The sequence below is a fragment of the Apium graveolens genome, chromosome 8 (genome assembly GCF_009905375.1).
Source record: "Apium graveolens cultivar Ventura chromosome 8, ASM990537v1, whole genome shotgun sequence".
NCBI classification, from domain to species: Eukaryota; Viridiplantae; Streptophyta; class Magnoliopsida; order Apiales; family Apiaceae; genus Apium; species Apium graveolens.
The window spans coordinates 32,416,992-32,438,629 of record NC_133654.1 but is presented as its reverse complement, the minus strand read 5'-3'; the positions used below and the strand labels follow the sequence as shown (position 1 = coordinate 32,438,629).

Below are 21,638 nucleotides of genomic sequence, written 5' to 3'. Positions count from 1 at the left end.
TTTTTAATAACTGCCGAATCTCCCCGCACCTGTATCCTCATATTTTTAAATTTGGTGAATACTCGTATCCCCACACTGCGCACCCACACTCGCCGCACCCGCACCCGTGTTTGTTTGTTATCCCCACATATGCCTTTCAATCTCCCCCTATTTGTTTGTTAGACAATAACAACAAATACCTAGAGGATAACTCAACTAACAAATAAGAAAAAGATGTAAACAGAAATGCAAAGTAAATAGCAGAAAAGTTCTGGATAATATTTAACATTTTCCAGATTCCAAATAGATGTTCCTCTAGACTAAACATATCTTCAAGTAGTTTCATCTTCTTTTGTACAACCACATTTCCTGTTGAGAAGTGCATATCTCTCTTGCTTCTCCCCCTATGAGAATCAATTGCTTAAAGAAGATCACCTTAGTTTACCAATCTCCCATACAATAGGATCCGCAGATAAAAAACCAATGGTACTCCCCTTTTGGAAAACAGCTTCTTCCATTACTAGAAAATCACCTTGTGTTTACCACCTCTCATGTACAATAGGATCCGTAGTTACAAACAACAATGGTGTGGTGTAGTGTACATGTGCTTTACCTTTTTCTTCCTCCCTACTATTTCTCCCCCTTAGTTGAGGAATCCTCCAAACTATTACTTAAGCTTTTATCTCCCCCTTAGAGAAGGAATGTATGTCGTTGTCTGAAGGAGTTCTCATATTTCACTTAGTTGAAAAAGAAATAACAAGTAGTTTCTCTTTCTTCCTCACTGTGAGTGTGTGATTCTGTTTAGTGTACCTCACATGTGTTTCACTCTTCTCTCCACTCGTATTTACACTCATTCTCACAAGTGTATCACTCCTCTCATAGCTCCAAAATTCAGCTGTACCTGCAAGGAAAATCACCTTAGCCATCCTTAAGGAGGTCACAGGTGGTGCAATGGGAGTTCGCAAATCCCCATCCTTGTTAAACTCGTCAGATGAATCTGAGTCATAATCTACAAGTTGCTAGTTTCCCTTTTAGGGTTCCAGATTTGAACTCTGGGAAGGTAAACAATGATCCAAAGATTTTAGCATAAAGATCAAGGTTCCCTTCTAATGTCTGTGAAGACATTTCCTTGTGACTCATCAGGTAATATCTGAATCATTGTCAACAAGTTGCCGATCTGCGCCTACGTCAGATCCACTATCCGCAGATGCATCCAGGGGATTTAAGCCTGGGGAGGTAAACACTGACCACTGACATATGGCTATTGGATCGGTATCCTCTCCTAACACCTATAAAGGCAATTGGTCCAGTAAAGAACCTTGAACAATCGAATCTGACCTTAAAATGGTCGAAACTCTTGTTTTCGTCAACTCATCTTTTGTGTGTGTGACCTTTCCTTGTGCATCAAGAATTGTTTATGTTTGAGGTGGTGACACTACATCAGATGCCTTGGCCGACATGCAAATTTCAATAGGCACCCTGTTGAGAGAATGAATCTAGTAACTATTTTTATGCCTTTTCAGCCATTACATCTTTTTGAGAAGATGTATGGGGGTTAGCAGTTGTCTCGGTTTAAATACTACTCATCTTTGTAGGAGACAGAGCTGTTGGGTTGACTTCAGAACCTTCCTTATGTGGTGCACTAAGGCAATATCTCCCTCACGCTCATTCATACTATATTTTAGTGGTAAGAGAGTGTTGGTTGGTTCTGTTTCTATGTTTGTCTTTACAGTCTGGGATAGATGTTGTGGGTTTTCAACCTCATGACTGTCAATGAAAGAAGGCCATTAGAGGCTGAACCTGTATCACGGAACATATGGCAATATAGAGATAAAATGTACTTAAGATCTATAATGAATGAAAATTATACATTTAATCTTTTGAGAGAGATGATGTGCAATAGTGACTTCAAAAGATTTTAAATGAAATAAGAAATCACTAATGTAGAAAGAAGTTTGATTTTAATGATAAGATTACCAGCTTGCAAACAGCCATATCCCTCAGTTAAACCTTTGTTGTTATCTCCAAAGGTAACCACTGGGCCAGCTTTCTCAACCATATTTGATAGCAGGGCTCTATCTCCAGTCATATGTCTTGACGATCCGCTGTCAAGAATCCACACTGCCGGTTCCACCTATTTAATGCCCTGTAATATAAATGGATTAAACCTTCTTCGGAGCCCAAACTTGGTTGGTCCTGGCATACTTGTAGAATTGACCTTTGTCAGGCAAAACAACATTCTTAACTTTAATGTTCTCAACTTTCTCAATGACTGGACATTTAACCTTGTAAACAGCCTTAACAAATTTTTGTTTAGGCTTAGGCATAAATGTCTCCTTTCTAGCCTTAGGAGGACTAGCAGTCTTAGACCTATCATGCTTCCTATTATTCACATGCCAACGAGGAGTAGTCTTATCACTAGAAACATGCTTACCATTAAAATAAGCATACATCAAATTAAAAGCACAAGACATATAATTAGGAACACCACATGCTTTATGAGAGAGATTAATAATAGGCAAATTATGTATGGTAGGCATGGCATTTTTTTTATCCAACTCATGTGTATCTGAGTTGGTCTTAGTTGCTTTCACAACTTTGACTGGAGCTTTCGACACACTTGGCTTGGAAACAACCTTCTCATTAGCACGATCTTCAGCACGTATTTCTTCTTGAATAATAAAGGAGGTCTCGTCAAATGGTTCAGCAATTGATCCTTTATAGAGGGGTTTATCAACACCCTTAAGCACATGTGGTACTTCCCTACCTTTAGCACAGACATGAGGAGGGGAGTTTATGCCTAATTCTACAATAGCAGCATTGTAATCAAAACCTAATCCAGATGTTTGATTAACAGTTTGCTTACTGTAGAACTCTTTAGCCTTCGAACAAGAATTAAAGTAAGCTTTAACCTTAGTCTCAAGATCGGTGATCTTGTCTTTGAGAATAATTTCGAGTTGTCTATAACAGTTAACTCTATTCTCTAGAAAAGATACTTGTTCTTTTAATCTATCTTGATTAATGTGCACAAGTCTTAATTCATTGACCTCTTTCTCAAGGTCTTTGATCTGCTGACTTAACAGTTCATTATCACGACGAGCACAATCTAAGGAACCTCCTAGATGATAAACTAATTTAGCATCAGTAAATTTTACCTCTTTTCTTGACGATGAAGTATTTCCATCAATAGCCATAAGAGCAAGATTCCCAACTTCTTCATCTTCACTATCAGTATCATCCCAGCTTCTTCCCTTTGCCAGATAAGCCCTTTTAGAGTTACTCTTCTGATTTGAATCATAAGAGTTCTTCCTTACTTGCTTTGACTTCCTGCATTCTATGGAAAAGTGTCCCAACTCATTGCAGTTAAAGCATCGAATGGTGCTCCGATCAACCATCCCTGTTTTGTATCCACCACTGCTGGTGTTATAGGATGAAGATCCACCTTTCTGGAATATGTTGTAGTTGGACTTGTACTTGAACTTGGGATTTCTCTTGAATCTGACATTTGAGAATCTTTTGACAATCTGGGCCATTGACTCATCTTCCAATTGCTCCAGCTCTTCCAAGGAGTAAAAATCATCACCAGATTGATTTGTAGTAGGAGGATCATATTCTGCTACTAACACATTTTCCTCATCCTTGGAATACTGCATCATTATCTCTGACTGTTGAGATTATTGTTGTTGTTGTTGACCTTCAGCTACTAGAGCAGTAGACGTGTTGACCACTGTACCTTTCCCGTAGACTTCCTTCTGCTGAATCTGCTCCAACTCATAGGTTTTTAACACACCATAGAGTCTATCCAAAGAAATCTCACTCAGATCGCTAGCTTCTCTTATGGCAGTGATTTTATGTTCAAGATGAGTTGGCAGTGTTAAAAGGAACTTTTTGTTGATCTCCCTGATTGAATAATATTTTCCATTTATGTTCAGGTTGTTGATCAATGTATTGTACCTCTCGAACACTTCAGTAATTCCTTCTCCTGGATTGGATTTAAAATGTTCATATTCATAGGTTAGGATCTCTAACTTGTTCTCTCTAACTTCCTCTGTGCCTTCATTAATCACCTCAATAGTTTCCCATATGTGTTTCGAATTTTTACAGTTCATCACATGTCTGTTCATCAAGGAATCAAGGGAATCAACTAAAATTAATTGAAGGCTGGCATCCAAGGAGGCTTCTTCCTTTTCAGCAGGAGTAAAATCCTAAGGATCTTTTGCATGGGTTCTAGTTTTGGTAATTACAACATTATCTACTATAACCTCTGGTTCAATAACCATCGGAATTTTTGGACCCTTCTTTAATAAGTTCAGATATTTGGGATTTGCCACTTGTAAAAACAAGAGCATCTTCTTCTTCCACATAATATAATTTTCTTTATCAAATAGTGGAATTTTAACGGTTCCAACTTTTTGTGAAGTTATTATGAATTTTTGAATAAATAAAAATTCAAGGAGTTGAAAAATCACAAAAGTCTAGGATCTTGATTTGTTCGTTAATCAGAAGGCTCTGATACCAATTGTTAGGTCCCAATGTGTTTGTAAAAGGGGGGTTGAATACAAACTATACCGTTTAATCGAATTTAATGCGGAATAAAAAAGTGAAATAAAATTCAAGTTAAATAAAACTATTATTAAACTTGAAAGGTGTTACAACAACGGTATCGTTTACAAGGGATTAATCTCAAATTAATTATCACAAATCTAGAATAAATTCGATATGAACTTTTTCTATTTTTGCAATAAAAAGATCAAATGCTAAAAGCAATTTGAGATTAAGTTCTAGGGATTTTGATCCGCTAAATAGTTACACAAGAACAAGAGAATGATTTCTAGTGGTTTGGATTTAACTTGAATAACTAGAAATTAATGGTCTTGAAATTTGCAGTTGCAGATGAAATATTTTTGGGCGGCTGCTTCTGTGTTCTTAGTTGGTTGAAGATCATTGAATGAATCTGCTGCTTCTGTCTTTTATAATTCAATCAACAGAATCCACTTGAACTGGCATGACAATCCCATAGCTGGTAGAACTTTCGGTGAGACAATCTGTTGTACTACCATGATAATTGGTATGACTATCACCTGAACTAGCAAGATAATCGGCATGGCAATCAATTGAACTAGCAAGATAATCTCATAGCTGGTAGAACTTTCGGTATGACAATCAATTTGAATTAGTATGACTTTCGGTATGACAATCTGATTGTCATACCAGTTCAATCGATTGCCATGCTGAATTAATATTGAATATAAATTCAAAATCAATTCTGAAAATTCATATTATTAATTCAGAATTAATTAATCAATTAATTCAATTAATCAATAAATTAATCTTTGCAGATATAATTTATTTTCTTAATTAAATTATATGACTTAATTAATTAATAGAGAATTAATACTACTCTTGAACAACAACCATTCTTCTGAAAATCTTCTGAAAATCACTGTCAGTTATGAATCAATTCCACCACTTCAATGTTGACACTCGATGTACTATCTGGTTCATGAGTGACTAACTTTCGTGACGTTTCTTCATGTCTTGACTTTGATAACTTGATTTTCTTCAGATTAAATCCCTGTAATTATCTGATACCCTGACAAGATCTCTGTCACTTGATTAAATCCACAATCTTAATTTATATCACTGAGGCTCGATCAATTTCTTGAACTTCTTCCAGTGAAGTAATTCTTCAAGTCTGTAGATGAAAATTGTTTCTGAATCCTTTGACAGATGTTACTTTGTGAGATCTCTTTAATGGTAGATCCACTATTTACTTGTTACATTCTTATTTGAGTTGAGTTAAATCCTCGAATAAACAAATAGGCTATGACATATGCCTTTCATTAACATTAGAATAATTAAATAAGAGTAATTAAGTAATTTTAGCAAGTATTGATCAACTACAAAACTTTTAAATGTTTTGTTTATAGCCTAAGGCTCATTATTCCGACTTTTTAAGTCCGGATCAATAAGATAATTTTATTTTAGCCCGAAATATCAATTAAAATAATATATAACTTAATATTAATTAGAAGTTAAATTGGTAGAAAAAAGAAGTTAACTTTAATATCAATTATAATGATATAGAGTTGTATATGAAATAGAATTTAAATTGTTAGAGTAATTTGACTTCATATCAATTAAAATTAGAATTAATTGACCTACCAACCGACCAATTAAATTGAGAATAATTAAATAAGGGTAACTTAATAATTTCAGCATGTATCGACCGACTACCAAACTTTTAATGTTTCGTCTATTATAATATAGTATAGATTAGTTAGTTTAAAATGTCTTAAATTTTTGTTTGTAAATTTCAATTGTAAATATTTTGTTTTGATTACTACGGTTATTTAAAAGTTCAATCATTAATTTAATATCATTTTGAACTTTTTAATTTTGCAATTCAAATTTATCAAAATAATGTTATAAAACATAATATTATATAATTTTTTTAAAAATTATATTTATTAAAAGTAGATAATTGATTAAAAAGTGGAAGTTTTAGGTGTATAAAAAAATTAATAATTTTATCTTGGTTTAAGATCAATTGAAAAACAATTGTTCTTAAAAATATAATAGTTTTAATTTTTAGAAAGTTCAAAAAAGTTTTTTTTTTGTTCACTCAATTAAACAATTAAATACTGTGTTAATTTTTTTAAAAGAACACAATTGTTAACTATAAAAAATATTGTGTTCTTTTTTCTCTTTAATAGTCCACAAGATATAAATTTGTGGCTTAGAGTGGTTATTTAACTGATAAATATTTTGTAGTCTTTTATGTATGGTAGGTTTTAAATTTTGAATGTTCATAAATTATAAAAATTATATAAAAATTGACATTTTCATTTAAAATATTAATAATTTATTCTATTTTGCAATTCAAATCGACCAAGCTACAAGAAATATGGTTTTATCATGTTGGTAGGGAGGAGTTAACCCGAGGGGAGGAGGTTGATCAATTGACGGTCAACAAGTAACTTTTAATAAATCTTGATATCAAGTCAACAAACAGTCAACTAATATTGCGTAATGAGTTGGATTGGGAAAATATTAATGGAGATTGGTCATAGATTGTTGATTTCTAATAAGGAGGTTATTTTTAGTGCTATTTTTTTGTCCAATTTTGATAGATAGGAATAGGAAGATAAAGAATATGGTTTTTTTACATATAATATTATTGAATATAGTTTTACATATTATATTTAAAAAAAATGAAGAAAGCATAAAAGACTTATACAAGAAACTAAATGAATAATTTTATCTTGATTTAAGATCTTAGGAGCAGGGAGGAGAAATAATTTTTTATATTTTAATGAAAGTTCCTAATTCCTACATTAAAGTTCACTCGGACCAAAAATCAATAAGATTTGAGTTTCATATGCCAACTGTGTTGAATTTAATTTTTAAACATTTTTTATTAATTCAACTTAGTGCATACTTATGATTATATAAAATTTGTCTGTGTTTACCAACTTGCAGTCACCTGGTTGTTTATCAGACTCTAGTCATCTGCATAAGACCACATCTAAAAAATTAAAAAAAAAAATGTGCACGACTACTTGAATATTTATAAAGCTATCACTTCTGAAAACAAAAATTACATCTCCAACAAATTTAACAATAAAATGATATTGAAGTGATGATAGCACATATTACATCTCCCACAATTTTAATAACAAGATAGTTGTTTTAAAAAAAACACATGACGGTTGATAAAATTGATTAAACATGACAAAAGCAGCCTTAAGGTGTCCAAACTAAATTTAGGAATTTGGAGATGTTGGGAAAAGAGGGAGTAACTTCGGCTCAGGCATCCTAGAAGTAGCAAATGGACGGGGATGCAAATAAAATTCTTTATTAGCAATAGCTATTTCCTCTTGAACAGAAGGTGACAAAGGTGTTCTTGGAGTACTCCCACCACTACCACCTGTAAATGTGTCTAATATTGACAGAGGCGAGGCATCCATCATTCTTTTTCTAGGTGCAGAAAAAGACTCAGCAAGCACTAGCCCATTTTGGTTGAGTTGTAAATGGAGGTTTCTTGTGTTTTGTATTGGATCTTGCAGGTTAAAAGATGGTCTTATACGACGGACATCAACATAGCCATGGTTTTTATTGAGTGGATGGGGAGAAATGGTGATGGGGAAGTTTTGGATGGTGGGATCAGTGTTGCACCCGGTTAGTTTCTGAACTACTGCCTTAAAGTTTGAGGGGTCGGCATTAACATAGATGGTGGTTTTTTCTCCCGCATCGAGTTGGACACTACTTGCATTCATTGGTGATTTGTTCTTGTTATTTGGTTTGTTGGGGTAAGATGAACCAGAAGCCATGATAGAGTTTAGAGATTAAATAACTATGCAGAAAAAGATACTTATGTATAGCCTTTGTTCACTGTAACACTTGCTCCTTTGGTTCTACGGTCTTGATTATATACAAAATAGACAGGGAAGAACGTACATAATTACAAATAATTAATTTAATGATAGAGATGGGAAGTTGGTTAGCCTAATCGATAGGAAGTCGCTAAAGTCAGAAACGAGACTTTTTATTTTTCAAATATCTTTAATTTTATTCTTTTTTTCAATATCTTTAATTTTCAAAATAAATGTTTACCAGTAATTTATGATCTTTTTATTAGGATAGGATTTAAGTTTAATCAAGATAACTATAATCAAACCATGGATTTTTAGGAACAATACTCATGTTTTGCTTTGAAATTACTTAACATCTTAAAATTAATATTCTAACAAAATCCCAAGTTTTTAGAAAAGTAATTTTTGTTTTAATATATTTAAAATCTAGTTTTTTTCATCTAAATTTAAATTAGTACATTGGAAATTTTGTTTTGATTATATTTTATGTCTATACAAAGGAATTTAGCATGGAGAGATATGCAGAACCATTAAGTATAACATGTACACCATTTAATTATAATTAGTTGTCATAATAAATTGGTTTATATTTTGAAAGAATATAGACTACTTTCGAAACAATATATACAAACAAATCACCTCCGGCCAACTTACAATAGTAGACTGTAAGTAGAGTGAAGTAATTAGATAGGAATTTGTTGTGACAAAAACGGTTAGTACGTTAGTAAGTTAGTAACTAAACGACAAAATATATGTATAGAAGAAGAGCTGGTGCAGTATTAAAGCGCTCAAACATAAGAATTATGTATGCATCTCCCACCTATAATTTTAATTTGGTAAGACGTAAGAATTATATCTGTATTTACCTGTATTTTTATCTTTCTTTACACATTTTTCTCTTCTTTCTTGGAGCACCATATTTTATACATACATTTTTCTTTTCTTTTCTTTTTAGAGAACTATGCCATATATATTTAATGTATATATATTTATTTTAAAGATAATTTTTTAAAAAAAAATAAGAATCTAGTTATCTTTTTTTGAACTTAATTGATTTTATTAGTAACATGTGGAATAGTAAGATACTTATAACATAACATAAAATTTTATAAAAAAGTTACAAAAATAAGAACACTATGGTTTTGTTTTCATAAAAATTAAAATTTTATCCTGTCAAAAAAAAAAATTAATTTAGTTGTGAGTCATAAACTTAATGGGGCACTAATGTCCTTAAATTCTTTTTCCTTTTTACTTTAATGGTTGAAAAGAGATTAATATGCATTTGCAAATTTTGCATGACTTTCTAACTGTTCATCATATACGTTTGGGACTATTTATTCATATGATATATATTAAATCTACTACATATTTATTTATGACTTTATTTCAAATTTCTATGTTTGTGAGAAGTCTTTTATGTAGTAAATTCTTTTTAAATCTAAAATAAACAAATACTATAGTAAATAAAAATACATAATACAATTATTTGCAAAATTTATAATTTACTTTTTTTCAAAATAATTGAAAACTCAAATATGACATTGTGTACTCAAAAAATTTATGTAAACCAGTTTTACTTCAATCAATATAACTTGGTTCAGATTATACATCATAAACGAGAATTCATGTAAATGAGTAACTTGAAATTGCCAAAAATAAATTACTAGGATGAATGATCCAACATCTAAACATTTTAAAAAAAAATTCTTAATATGAACCAACTTTCTCATATAACCATTCTAATATTAAAGTCTAACATTAATAATTAATTATGAAATTAAAGACTGGAAAGAAAATCTGATTCCACCATTAAAATGGATAATGAAAATACTCTCAAAGAGAACTACAATTTCTTTTTGATATTGCTACTTTGCACCCTAAAAATGTAACAACCATCATCTCTAGATTCCTTCCCTTAAAGTACATCATTGTCCACTCCACTCAAACCTTGTGCTAGGCACACGCCTGAGTAATGTAGTATCTACCTGTGACTGTGGCTGTGCTTGTGCTTGGTGCCATGACAGCTCTTTTCTCTTTCTTTTGATCCTCTGCTAGAATGCCTTTCCTCCTCAAGCGCCACATATCTTGATGGCCGCCTCTTGAAGTGACGATCATCGTCTTCACTTGATTCGTTGTACTCGTCATTGTACTGGTAGCGTTCTTCAACATTTCCACCACTAGTGCTGCTACTGGTTTTCTTTGGCAAGGTCTTTGCTGCCTTGCTCTTATGATGATCTTCTTGGTAATCTTTTGACACGGCCGCAGAAGAAGATGCGGACACGGTTTTTAGCTTCTTGGCTTCTGCTTCTGCAGCTGCAGCTGCTTCACGCTCAGGAAAACTGATCCGGGAGAACACACTCTGCTTATCTTTTTCGCTAATGCTGCTGGATTTGGGTGGTGGGTCTATGCTAGCTGGACGCACAGGTGGTTTGGAGGACAACTCTGATCTGTGGTGGTGATGGTCTTCTTCACGGTGCTGCCGATGGCGGCTGTGTTCTTTTTCATGGTGATGATGATAATAATGCTCATCTTCGCTGTAATGATCATATTCTGCCTTTCTTTTGGAAGATGCACGTGGTGGCTCCCGGTCTCGAGAACGTCTCCTTTGCGGCTCTGGGTCTCGAGAGCGTCTCCTTGGAATTTTTGGATCTCGAGAAAGCCTTCTTGGAAGCTCTGGGTCTTGAGAGCGTCTCTTTGGCAGCTCTGGGTCTCGAGAGCGTCTCCTTGGCGATCTTGATCTTGATCTTTCAAGTCTGCCACGGTGATAGTCTGATAGCTGGTCATCATGACACGGGGGTGGCAGGTTGGCCTTCTGTAAAAAAAATTATACCAATAATCACTTATCAAAGTTAAAATTAAAACTATGTCAATTTTTAAAATTTTAAAATCACAATACAGGGATTTGTATAAAGTCAAACTTTCTTTCTTTATTGAAAATTCCGTGTTCCTTTGTGGCATTAGGTTTGCTGTTTCGGTCATTCAGATACGTTTGAACACAAGGTTTTGCACACTTCAAACTCATATTCTTCTGTTTTAATGATTTTTTTTCAATCTATTTTTAAAGATGATTTCTCAGTTAACAGTACAGTATCAAACTCAAATCAATAAAGAAAAAAATGACTGCCCATCGATCTGTTTCAGTTCGGACAGCAAAATAGCAACTTTAAAATAGGACATACTTCTCCAAAAATTGGAGATTGGCAACAGCCACTACACCAGAGTTTAATTTGAACATGAAATAACAGTATGTACAACCCCAATAATATAAAGAATCAAGGAAAAAGCTTTGACAACTAAATACATTCAAAGTTAACCAATCTAGTAGATAACCAGCAATTTTTAGTTGGGTTCTCATAGATTTCTGTAACCAATTTGAGCATCAATCATAGAAGAAAAGACTTCATCACATTTGTGACTCGTATTTTAAGAAATAATAGTTTTGCTCGAGGAAAAAAGAGCAACAAAAATGCTGAAATTGGTGACGAAATGCAATTCATTATTATGTCACCGAAAGAAAGAACATAAATCAATTCCTTCCCCAACTTCCCTTCCTTTCCCCCTATAAACGATAGGCCTTCATTCACAAGTGCCCCTGCCAAATGATACATAAAACAAAGAAAGAAACAATCTTGGATAACAGAAGCACATACGGATTGTAATTTAATTGAAGGAACGCCACTACTGCTGGTGACTTCTCTGGAATCTCGTTCTTTGGGCAAATCTCGGCTGTAGAAGGGCCACATGTGGTCAGCTCAGGAAATAAATAATACCCTCACATCAGTAAAAATCAACACCAACACACAGACACACACACACTGGCGTTTTGTACAGACATACCGGGACCTGTTCCTTGTCAATACACATCTAACTATCATTTCCACAAAATGGTTAGCATATTCGGACCAGTAAACACACAGACACACTCGGTCAATGCACAGCTAACCATCCACATGCAAGATACGGTCTTTACTTGAATGAGCATGAGTACATTATTTAGCGGTATCAAGTATCCAATCTATATACATTACTACTTGAAACGCAACCCAAGTTCAGTTACAATTTACAAACTTAATCTCCTCCAGGCACCACAACACCCATTATGTAAACAAAAAGATAGAAACCCTACTTTTGTCATTATTAATACAACTTCTTTCTCCATTCAAAGGATTATGCAGGAGAACAGGAAATCAAGATGCAACTTGCATGCCAAATGTCATTTCCACACAGATTCCTCTAGGACTACAATGATGCAGAAATCTCCACAAAAAGATTAGTTGAACTGATGATATATATTTAGAAAGATGCTAATATATGGCAAGGTTTGAAGCGTTAAATCAATTGCTACTAATAATACCCGGTGGGACTTCAAAATATCTCTTAGTCATCTGCTGATTAAGACCCTATATTTATAAATATTACAATAAAATTACTAGCCACAACAAATAAAGATTAGTCGAGCTTTACCTATCCATGCGTCGCTCAAGTTCTCTCTTATGCATTAAATCAGCTTTTCGAGCTTCAAACTCCTTTTTGCTCATGACAGGAGGCCTACCATTGAAGCCCATCCCATATCCACCAAAGTTCCTGTTTGTTTGTGAAAAGAGACGAGGGTGTGAGGAACAAAAATCATAATATACAAGCCGGCAGAGTATGCCAACACCACAAGGATTTGAGATAGCAGTCCAGTAAGAGACAAACATTTCCACGAAAAAACCTAATCCTGGAGCCAGTATAAAAAAGGTAGAGAAGGTAAAAACAGTTGAGCAATGTTTCTACCGAAACAAATCAACTATAGTAGATATTAACTATACCTCTGAGGTGGGAATGGTATCATGTTTACTGGAGGCCCATATGGATCTTGGGGAAAATGTCCCCCATATGGGAATTCCATGGGCATCGGCCCAAGACCATAACCCATGCAAGGCATCGGACCAGCAAAGGGTCCACCAAATCCTTCGATACCAGGTTGTATGTTGCTCCAATAAGGATTAAAAGCAGGTCCTATAGGCATCATGTAATTTTCAGCTGCAAACTCCTGAGAGGCAGTCCATTGCATCTCTTTGGTTACAAGAGAACATGGACGAGAAGGCATCGTATTAATTTTTCAACTCGAAACACATTACACTGGAAAATATAAGACAGAAGGAAATACATACTACCTGAAGGCATACGAGGTTTCTTCTTTTTCTTTTTCTTCCCTGAAAAAGAATTCAAAAAAAATCATTTTTGTTTTTCTAATTAGTATAAGGTAATAATTTGGTTTCATGAATTTGTAACCCTCATCCAACTAAAGTTGCATACATATATGAATAGCAATATGGGCTGATGAAAAGATTAAAAAAAACAACCTATGTTGTTCAACTCCACTGCCTCGTATGTATAACTGAGTAGCTAGTGGACATGCAAAAATATGGAATAAAATGTATGAAATATTGAAATCGGATATTTGGTGCATGATTATGTGTTACGCAATCTACCTGGTTCAGAAACCAGCTTCTGCGGTTGATCTTCAGCTGCTAATGGACCACTTGCCTGTAGTGCAGCTTCCTTAACACTCCTTGACTCATTTGTAGCTCCAGAAACATCTGGAACTCTGGCAGTCCCTGCTATTTCCAAGTTCTGGATTGGTGGTTGTGGAACATCCACAATTTTCACCGGTTCTGTTGTATCCTGTAACCCATTAGTGTCTTTATTTTGTGACAGAACTTGCTCCCCCTTTGAGGCTGCAGATAGTGCAGGAGATGGTATCTTTGGCTTTGGACGAGCAGATTCCATATCTGCAAGGAAAGCTCAGCTCTTAGGCCCTAATATGGAGGATAGTAAATACATTGCAAGCTCAATGAACCATGAAGACCTTGTATTTGGAAAGCACTGCCTTTATTGTCTCCGCTGCTGTTGTTGGCCTCCAGAATTCTATTTATTGTATCCCTTACAGTATTGTTCGGCAACAGATCATCAGCAAGAACATTTTGGGCTCCACAAACACACATCGACTTAGATATGATGTTATCTCTAATACCTGAGAGTTTAATATCTGGAAAATCAGATATCAATTCAATAATAAGTACCTACTTGATCACTACTAAATGAGGGGCAAACAGTCTAGAAATCTGTTCAGACACTTGTACCACAAACACTGGATTAATAGTACGAACATGACCGATTACATAACAATATGCAGAGTAACCAAAACCAGCATAATGCATAAACAAAATGTCCAATGTGCTAAAATTATATAAGCAACTATGTAAAAGAAGCAGGTGAGTACTAAGCAATGATCCCAATTCATTATTATACTAAATAACTCATATGATAAAATGTTGCAGCTAAGACTCTTACATTTGTCACAGAAACTCCTGAAACAGCACTTGCTTGTTAAAACTGCATCTTTCATGACTTCTTTACATAAAGGGCAGTAAAGTTCTGGAGGAAGATCACCAACCGAACGAGTAGACGGCATTCCTTCAATCTCCTTCTCAAAAGCAGCCCTGTCCAAAACCCGAACCAAAATAATAATTTGCACAAAAATCTTCAAGTTAGAGGACTAATTACACAAGAGACAGGACTACTGAAATACGCCTGATCAAAGAAGAGAGGAGGCTTACTCATTTGGTTTAAGAACAGCTACAGCACCGCTTGGTAATGCATATGAGCCATCTGGAGTAGCCATTAACATAGATTTAGGGATACCGGTTGGAGGTTTCACTTTTCTGATGTCAAAAGTTGGGTCTCCATTTGTAGGACAGTGCTGAATAAAATGTCCTAACCATGATAATATCTATCATTAGCGAGTATACAAGCATACTGCAGAGCAAAATTAAAAAATACTAAATATGAAAATTTGTTTGTTTCTCTTCAATTCAGCAATCGTCAAGAAACTTAAACCTACCAGGGACCTTGCATCGGTGGCATACATAGCCCGGTGGTGGTGTTTTTCGATCTAATCCAACTCCGCGACCTAAAGCAGTAAAACATATATTTTAGTCATCAATATAGCATTTACAAAATCAGTGACCTAAAAAATGAGAGCAGCAGTGGCCACGTAAGCTAGCATATCCAGGTAAAAAGTGACATTTAGAATATAATCAGAAAAAAAATCAGCCTAATAGTAGTCGTTAATGAAGGTCATGTTTACAGGCTTCACCCATGATATTACTACATAAAAGGGCACTCATGAAGTAGCTACCAGCAACTCCTTTGAGTACTGTATATAATAACTAATAAGTTTATTTAATATTCAGAGGAATGAAAAATTTACCAAAACCACGTCCACCCATTCTACCTCCTATGCCCCGTCCATACCCTCTACCATATCCAGAGCCATCAGCAGTTTGTCTACATATCCATACAGAGTTTATTTAGATACGGTTCAATTCTCTTTATTGGCATCAGTCACAAACACAACCGTCACAAGACTGAACTGTCTAAAACAATAATAACAACTTACTGTTGCCAGTCCAAGGCCGGAGTGTCTATTAAAGCTTGAATCTTACTGTCCTCATCAGCTTTGCTAGGAGGGGGAGCATCCTGAACTTGATTGCTTGCTTGGGCAGGTATTACTTCGGGAATGGCATACAAATCATTCCCAAATTCATCCCATTCTGAATCGTCAAGCTGCAATGCCACCAGTTAATGTTGCCGGCCAAAGGTACTGGAGTTAAAATAAGAGCCAAACAACAAATAGAGACTACAAGCAAAACCATGCAACACTTACATAATTTGTAACAGATAAATTGGCTCCATGGAAGGTACTTTTTGATCCTTGAAGATCCTCAGCCTTACACTCAACCTCCGGACTGCAGTTGAAACAAAAGTCAAAGTTTAACCAACCTTAATTATCGTCATGGTTTAGACCCATATACCCAAGTACTACTTTCCACAGCACCTAATAGTTTTAAGAGGCAACCCAAGAGATAAGTTCTCCGTAAATCAATCACAAATAAGCCACCAAACTTTCTTGAAAATAGATGATATAACAAAACAGAAACTAATGAGTGGTTTAAGATTGTAAAGGTTCAAGATAGTACTCTTTTTGGTCAGTAATTGGGGATGCTGCAACTATAGGCATGCGAGGCCGTCCAGGGACCCGACGAATTAAAACAGATGTATTTTTTGGAACCAACATTCCTTCGTCAACATACTCTGAAATGCAAAACAGGTAACAATTTATAAAAAGAGAATAGTGCCGAGATCATTTCATTGAACTAAAAGAGTACATTCAATAAATCCACATCATTTCATTGAACTAAAAGAGTACATTCAATAAATCAACAAAAGTCTTATCCCATCGACAATCACAGATGACAAGAAACTTCACATGGACTAGCTTTAATTCAATAAGGCACTAACTGAAGACAAACATTCGACTCCAAATTACTCACATAAACTAAAACGTACTCAACATAAGAGATATTGCAACTTTTCAAACTCACTTCTTCTACTTCCATTGTTTAACCTTATCATGCCTGTCTATAAAATATCTAAACCACCCTACAAACAATCTTTTTTAAAAAAATGTGTAACATGAATTCCCTACTTGCAGTGAATAACTAACTTCAAATTTAACTAGCAAACAAATCTGACTGCTTATAGGATCAAATTCCAATAGAACCGTGAGATCTAAAGCTCTGCACTCTTTCAAGTTGTGCTCTGCACAATATTTGGTTCTCACTAGACCTATGTATGTATTTGTGTATTTATCAAATGTATACATCTAACATAACACATAAACCAAATTCTGCCCTTTGCATCTTTATTTAAAAGCCAACGTCTATCTGATCAATATTACACCCAGAAACAAATACTCATGCAACGTCCTATTGCATCAATACTCAACAAATTCGTAAAATCAGAAAACCGAAACCAATGAACCAACCTTCATTAGTTTGTGCATTGCTGACAACAAGGTCAAAATCAGTCCCAGAGGCCAAATGCTTGTTTTGAAAAATTTTATCTTTCAAACTAGCAACCGTAATGAAATGACCATCCAACGAAACAGAATCGAAATCTTTAGCACTCTTAAACTTATAATAAACTGCCATAATTTCTCTTCAAATAAAATCAATTAATAACAACCACAAGTCATCCAATAGTCCAAACAAAAGGCCTTCAAATCAAAAGCCCTAAAATTGAACCAAAAACAACAAAAATTCAAACTTATACGTATAAAACAATCTAATTATACAAAAGATTGAAACTTTATCACAATCAGTCAGCTTTTTCTTCAGTTGCCTTCACTTTCTCGCTAATTTGTTCATGAAATCGCCTCCAGTCCGATCAGAATTGTATATCTATGATATAAAACCGCCGAAACGATGAATCGGAGATCAAACGCGCCGATCTTCGATACAGGTACACCGTCTTGATGTAATCACGAGAACATGTGTGTATGTATGTATGTATGTATAGGTTGAAAAAATAGAGAAGATAGAGAAGCTAGGGTTTTGATGATAGAGGTGGAGCTCCGATCAGGTATAATTTGGAGATATTACAATTGGGGGTTACGTTTTGTGGATTTTATATATGGGTCAGGGGTTTTGTGGATTTATTTCAGGGGTATTTTCTTTTATAGAAATTATAGTTACATAGATTAATCGATTTAACCCGGATTGTTGGAATCATGAGAAAATATGTCAGTGATTTTACGGAAAATATTTGATAGATAACCATTTCCTCGTGATTCAAAAAATTTTGATTTTTTTTATTATAGAGAATTCGCGGCCGCTATCTTTCGGGTGTGTACCGGATAAATCTCACGGGCTCACATAATAGCGTGTAAAACACGTGAACCAAGATAAACCACACTTAAGGGATATATTCTGATTCAGAAGACATAATCATAAATTTTTCTCACGTGAGATTCGAAACTGTGACCAAGAGGATAATTATCCACTCTTTAACCAAATGAGCTTAATCTCTAATTAATCCTTTACGTGATACGTCATCGATTTAATTTCTGAAATTCAATTAATTCTTATGTATTATTCTTGATCGATATATTAAAAATAAATCATTCGATATAAAATATCATTTTAATCAAATTTAAATAACTATCAATGTTGTACTAGGACAAACATATATTAATTAATAAATTACTAATAATATAAGAATTTTGAATTAAATATAGTTAAAATATTGAAATACATCCAATTTTTCCTCTGATTAATACCAGATTCTCATATTAATCATAAATCAGACATTGACCAATCTCTTTCGATTACCGAATTTTATAATATTGATTTTTTTTATCGTAAGGAACCCACAACCGCTACCCTTCGTGTACGCACGGGGTAAAACTCACGGACTCACGCAATAGCCTACAAGTCACGTGAACCAAGGTAAACCGCACTTAGGCGACAGGCTCCGGTTCATGAGGTATAATCATAAATTCTCCTCCCGTGGGATTCAAACTTGTGACCAACTTGATTTTTCTTTATATTTATATAACCATAAAATTTTGGGATGAGTTGTACTTGGATTAATAGGCTAAAACATCATTGAATTCATTATCAACTTGCAAGTAGGTCACTGAACTCAAAAAAGCTTGTTAACGGATCACCGAACTACCTTTAACTTGCAATTTAATCATTAAATATTAAAAAAATTGCACAGACATTAAATCATCTTTGACTTTAACAAAATCAGTTAGTTTTTCATTTTTTCTTTTTTTTTTTAAATAAATCAGTTAGTTATTTTCGTTTCATTATCTAAATAAATCAGTTATTTTCTTAACTTTTTCCCTAATGTTAGTTTTTTTCTAAATATATCCATTATTGTGTTTCTGCTAAACAAATATGTTGAACTTTTGCTTAAATTAGTTTATTTTTTTACGGACTTATTTTAAGAAAAAATACTTTTAAATTTATAAAGTTTTCGAAATTATCATTTTTATGAAATTTATAAAATTTAATAAATTATAGAATTTAAGAAATTTGAATAAAAATCCATTCATTCCGTTAGTGTATGTTAATGGCAATCGCCTAAATGTAAGTTTTTATCAGTTTAATGAGTTGATTGCAAGTTTTTTGAGTTCAATTTTACCTAAAGTTAGTTTTTCTTCTAAATATATCCATTAGTGTGTTTTTGCTAAACAAATATGTTGGACTTTTGCTTAATTAAATTAGTTTTTTTTGTTAAATAAATTAGTTTATTTTATTTACATACTTATTTTAAGAAAAATTACTTTTAAATTTATAAAGTTTTCGAAATTATCGTTTTTATGAAATTTATAAAATTCGTAAATTATAGAATTTAAGAAATTTGATTAAAAATTCGTTCATTCTGTTAGTGTATGTTAACGGCAATCACCTAAATGTAAGTTTTTATCAGTTTAATGAGTTGATTGCAAGTTTTTTGAGTTCAGTTACCTAACTGTAAGTTTTTATTAGTTTAATGAGTTGACGACAAGTTTTTTGAGTTCAGTTACCCGACTGCAAGTTAGGTAGTAGTTCAATTATGTTTTAACATATTAACCCGTTGTACTTGTGAAATTCTTTGTATTTTTTTATGGTGTTTGAAAAAATTATAACAAATTTATACTTGCACCATATAAAGCGGGCAAAAAGTTCTAGTTACCATATTCTTATAATCCTAAAATTTCTCTACCATTTTAAACTCATACAACTATTTTAAAATTATTCTTTACAAGAATTATATTTTATAATAAAATAGGTTATTGATTAATAAATTATATTTATTTACTCAAAATTTTAGAATAATCAAGAAAAAATAAGGGGGATTAGAATTTAATTTTAGAATGCGAAGCGCTTTACATATAACTATTATAAAAAGATTCATTGGAAAAATAGACCGCCAATTTAGTGAGAAATGGGTTCAATCAAATCTTCATAAATGGATTGGGAAGTAATTGAAGGGGAAAAAAGTAGTCCATAGTCTATGGAGTAAGGGCTAACCCTAATCCTGTTATTTGAATATGGCGACCAATCTTGTTACTTCAAAAAATAAACATTCCGACAGTGACAAATCCATCCTATAAAAATTTCGAAAAAATCATTTTCATGTTATTTCCAAAGCACGTGTGAAAAGTTTAAATGAGATTGGGGACTCTAGCAGCATCAAGGACGGGGTTGTTTTAAATAATAATAAGAGAAAGTTTGTGGATACGGGTTCAAAGGGGAGTGAAATAAGCAATGTGGTCGAAAAGGTATCTTTATTTACTAGGGTGTTCTCGAAGAATGATGAAATTATCTTACTAAAAGGTATTATTAATTCTAAATTATCAAAAGTTACCCCTCACAGTTTAGATCATGTTGCATTTAACGAGTATCTTGAAAATTACTTGGAGAGATTACAATTGGGGGGTTACGTTATGTGGATTTTATATATGGGTCAGGGGTTTTGTGGATTTATTTTAGGGGTATTTTCTTTTATAGAAAATAGTTGATATATTAATCGATATTAAATCCGGATTGTTGGAATCATGAGAAAATATGTCACTGATTTTATAGAAAATATTAGATGGATAACAATTTCCTCGTGATGTAAAAAATCTCAATTTTTTTATCATATGGAATCCGCAGCCGCTACCTTTCAGTTGCGTACTGGGTAAACCCCACGGGCTCACGCAATAGCCTCTAAACCACGTGAACCATGATAAACCACACTTAAGCGACAAACACTGGTTCAAGAGGCATAATCATAAATTCTCCTTCCGTGGGATTCAAACCTGTGACCAAGAAGATAATTATCCCCTTTTTAACCAATTGAGTTGAATCTCCGATTATCCTTTACGTGATATGTCATCGATTTAATTTCTGAAATATTATGAATTTTTATGTATTATCCTTGATCGATATATTTAAAATAAATTATTTGATATAAAATATCATTTTAATTAAATTTAAATAACTATCAATTTTGTACTATGACAAACATATATTAATTTATAAATTACTAACAATGTAAGGATTTTGAATTAAATGTAATTTAAATATTAAAATACATCCATTTATTCCCCCTATTAATACCCGATTCTCCTATTAATCATAAATCAGACATTGACCGATCTCTTTCGATTACCGATTTTTATAATATTGATTTTTCTTTCTTTTTTTATCGTAGGGAACCCGCAACCGCTACCCTTCGGGTGCGCACTGAGTAAAAACTCTCGGCCTCACGCAATAGCCCGCAAACCACGTGAACCAAGGTAAACCGCACTTAAGCGACTGACTCCGGTTCCGAAGACAAAATCATAAATTCTCCTCCCTTGGAATTCAAACTTGTGACCAACTTGATCTTTATTTATATTTATATAATCATAAAATT

General features: G+C 33.6%; 2 protein-coding genes across 3 annotated transcripts; both read right to left on the bottom strand.

Annotated features, from left to right (window-relative positions):
- Positions 1–7,745: 7,745 nt before the first annotated feature.
- Positions 7,746–8,312, bottom strand: LOC141679462 (VQ motif-containing protein 11-like). Its single transcript, XM_074485959.1, has one exon. The coding sequence runs from the start codon at positions 8,310–8,312 to the stop codon at positions 7,746–7,748; it is 567 nt and encodes a 188-aa protein (XP_074342060.1).
- Positions 8,313–10,112: 1,800 nt separating this feature from the next.
- LOC141677062 (E3 ubiquitin ligase PARAQUAT TOLERANCE 3-like) lies at positions 10,113–17,916 on the bottom strand. 2 transcript variants are annotated; one of them, XM_074482794.1, is made up of 15 exons: positions 17,230–17,916; positions 16,382–16,496; positions 16,069–16,150; positions 15,802–15,968; positions 15,613–15,689; positions 15,244–15,312; positions 14,960–15,116; positions 14,694–14,842; positions 14,209–14,388; positions 13,832–14,131; positions 13,514–13,552; positions 13,166–13,412; positions 12,819–12,938; positions 12,005–12,080; positions 10,113–11,166 (listed from the first exon to the last, which is right to left on the bottom strand). In XM_074482794.1, exons 1-15 carry the CDS (start codon positions 17,393–17,395, stop codon positions 10,336–10,338), a joined length of 2,775 nt encoding a protein of 924 aa, XP_074338895.1. In that variant the 5' UTR covers positions 17,396–17,916; the 3' UTR covers positions 10,113–10,335. The 2 variants fall into 2 exon arrangements, with proteins under 2 accessions (XP_074338895.1, XP_074338896.1); XM_074482795.1 differs by having other exon boundaries at positions 14,209–14,373; positions 17,230–17,915.
- Positions 17,917–21,638: the final 3,722 nt, after the last annotated feature.

Bases quoted from the DNA above. Each gene is read 5' to 3' on its own strand.
- LOC141679462 (XM_074485959.1), bottom strand. From the start codon at position 8,312: ATGGCTTCTGGTTCATCTTACCCCAACAAACCAAATAACAAGAACAAA.
- LOC141677062 (XM_074482794.1), bottom strand. From the start codon at position 17,395: ATGGCAGTTTATTATAAGTTTAAGAGTGCTAAAGATTTCGATTCTGTT. The intron at 15,117-15,243 runs GTAGGTTTAAGT...TATCATGGTTAG, and splicing joins CCACCGATGCAAGGTCCCTG to GACATTTTATTCAGCACTGT. The intron at 14,389-14,693 runs GTAAGAGTCTTA...CTGATTTTCCAG, and splicing joins CAGGAGTTTCTGTGACAAAT to ATATTAAACTCTCAGGTATT.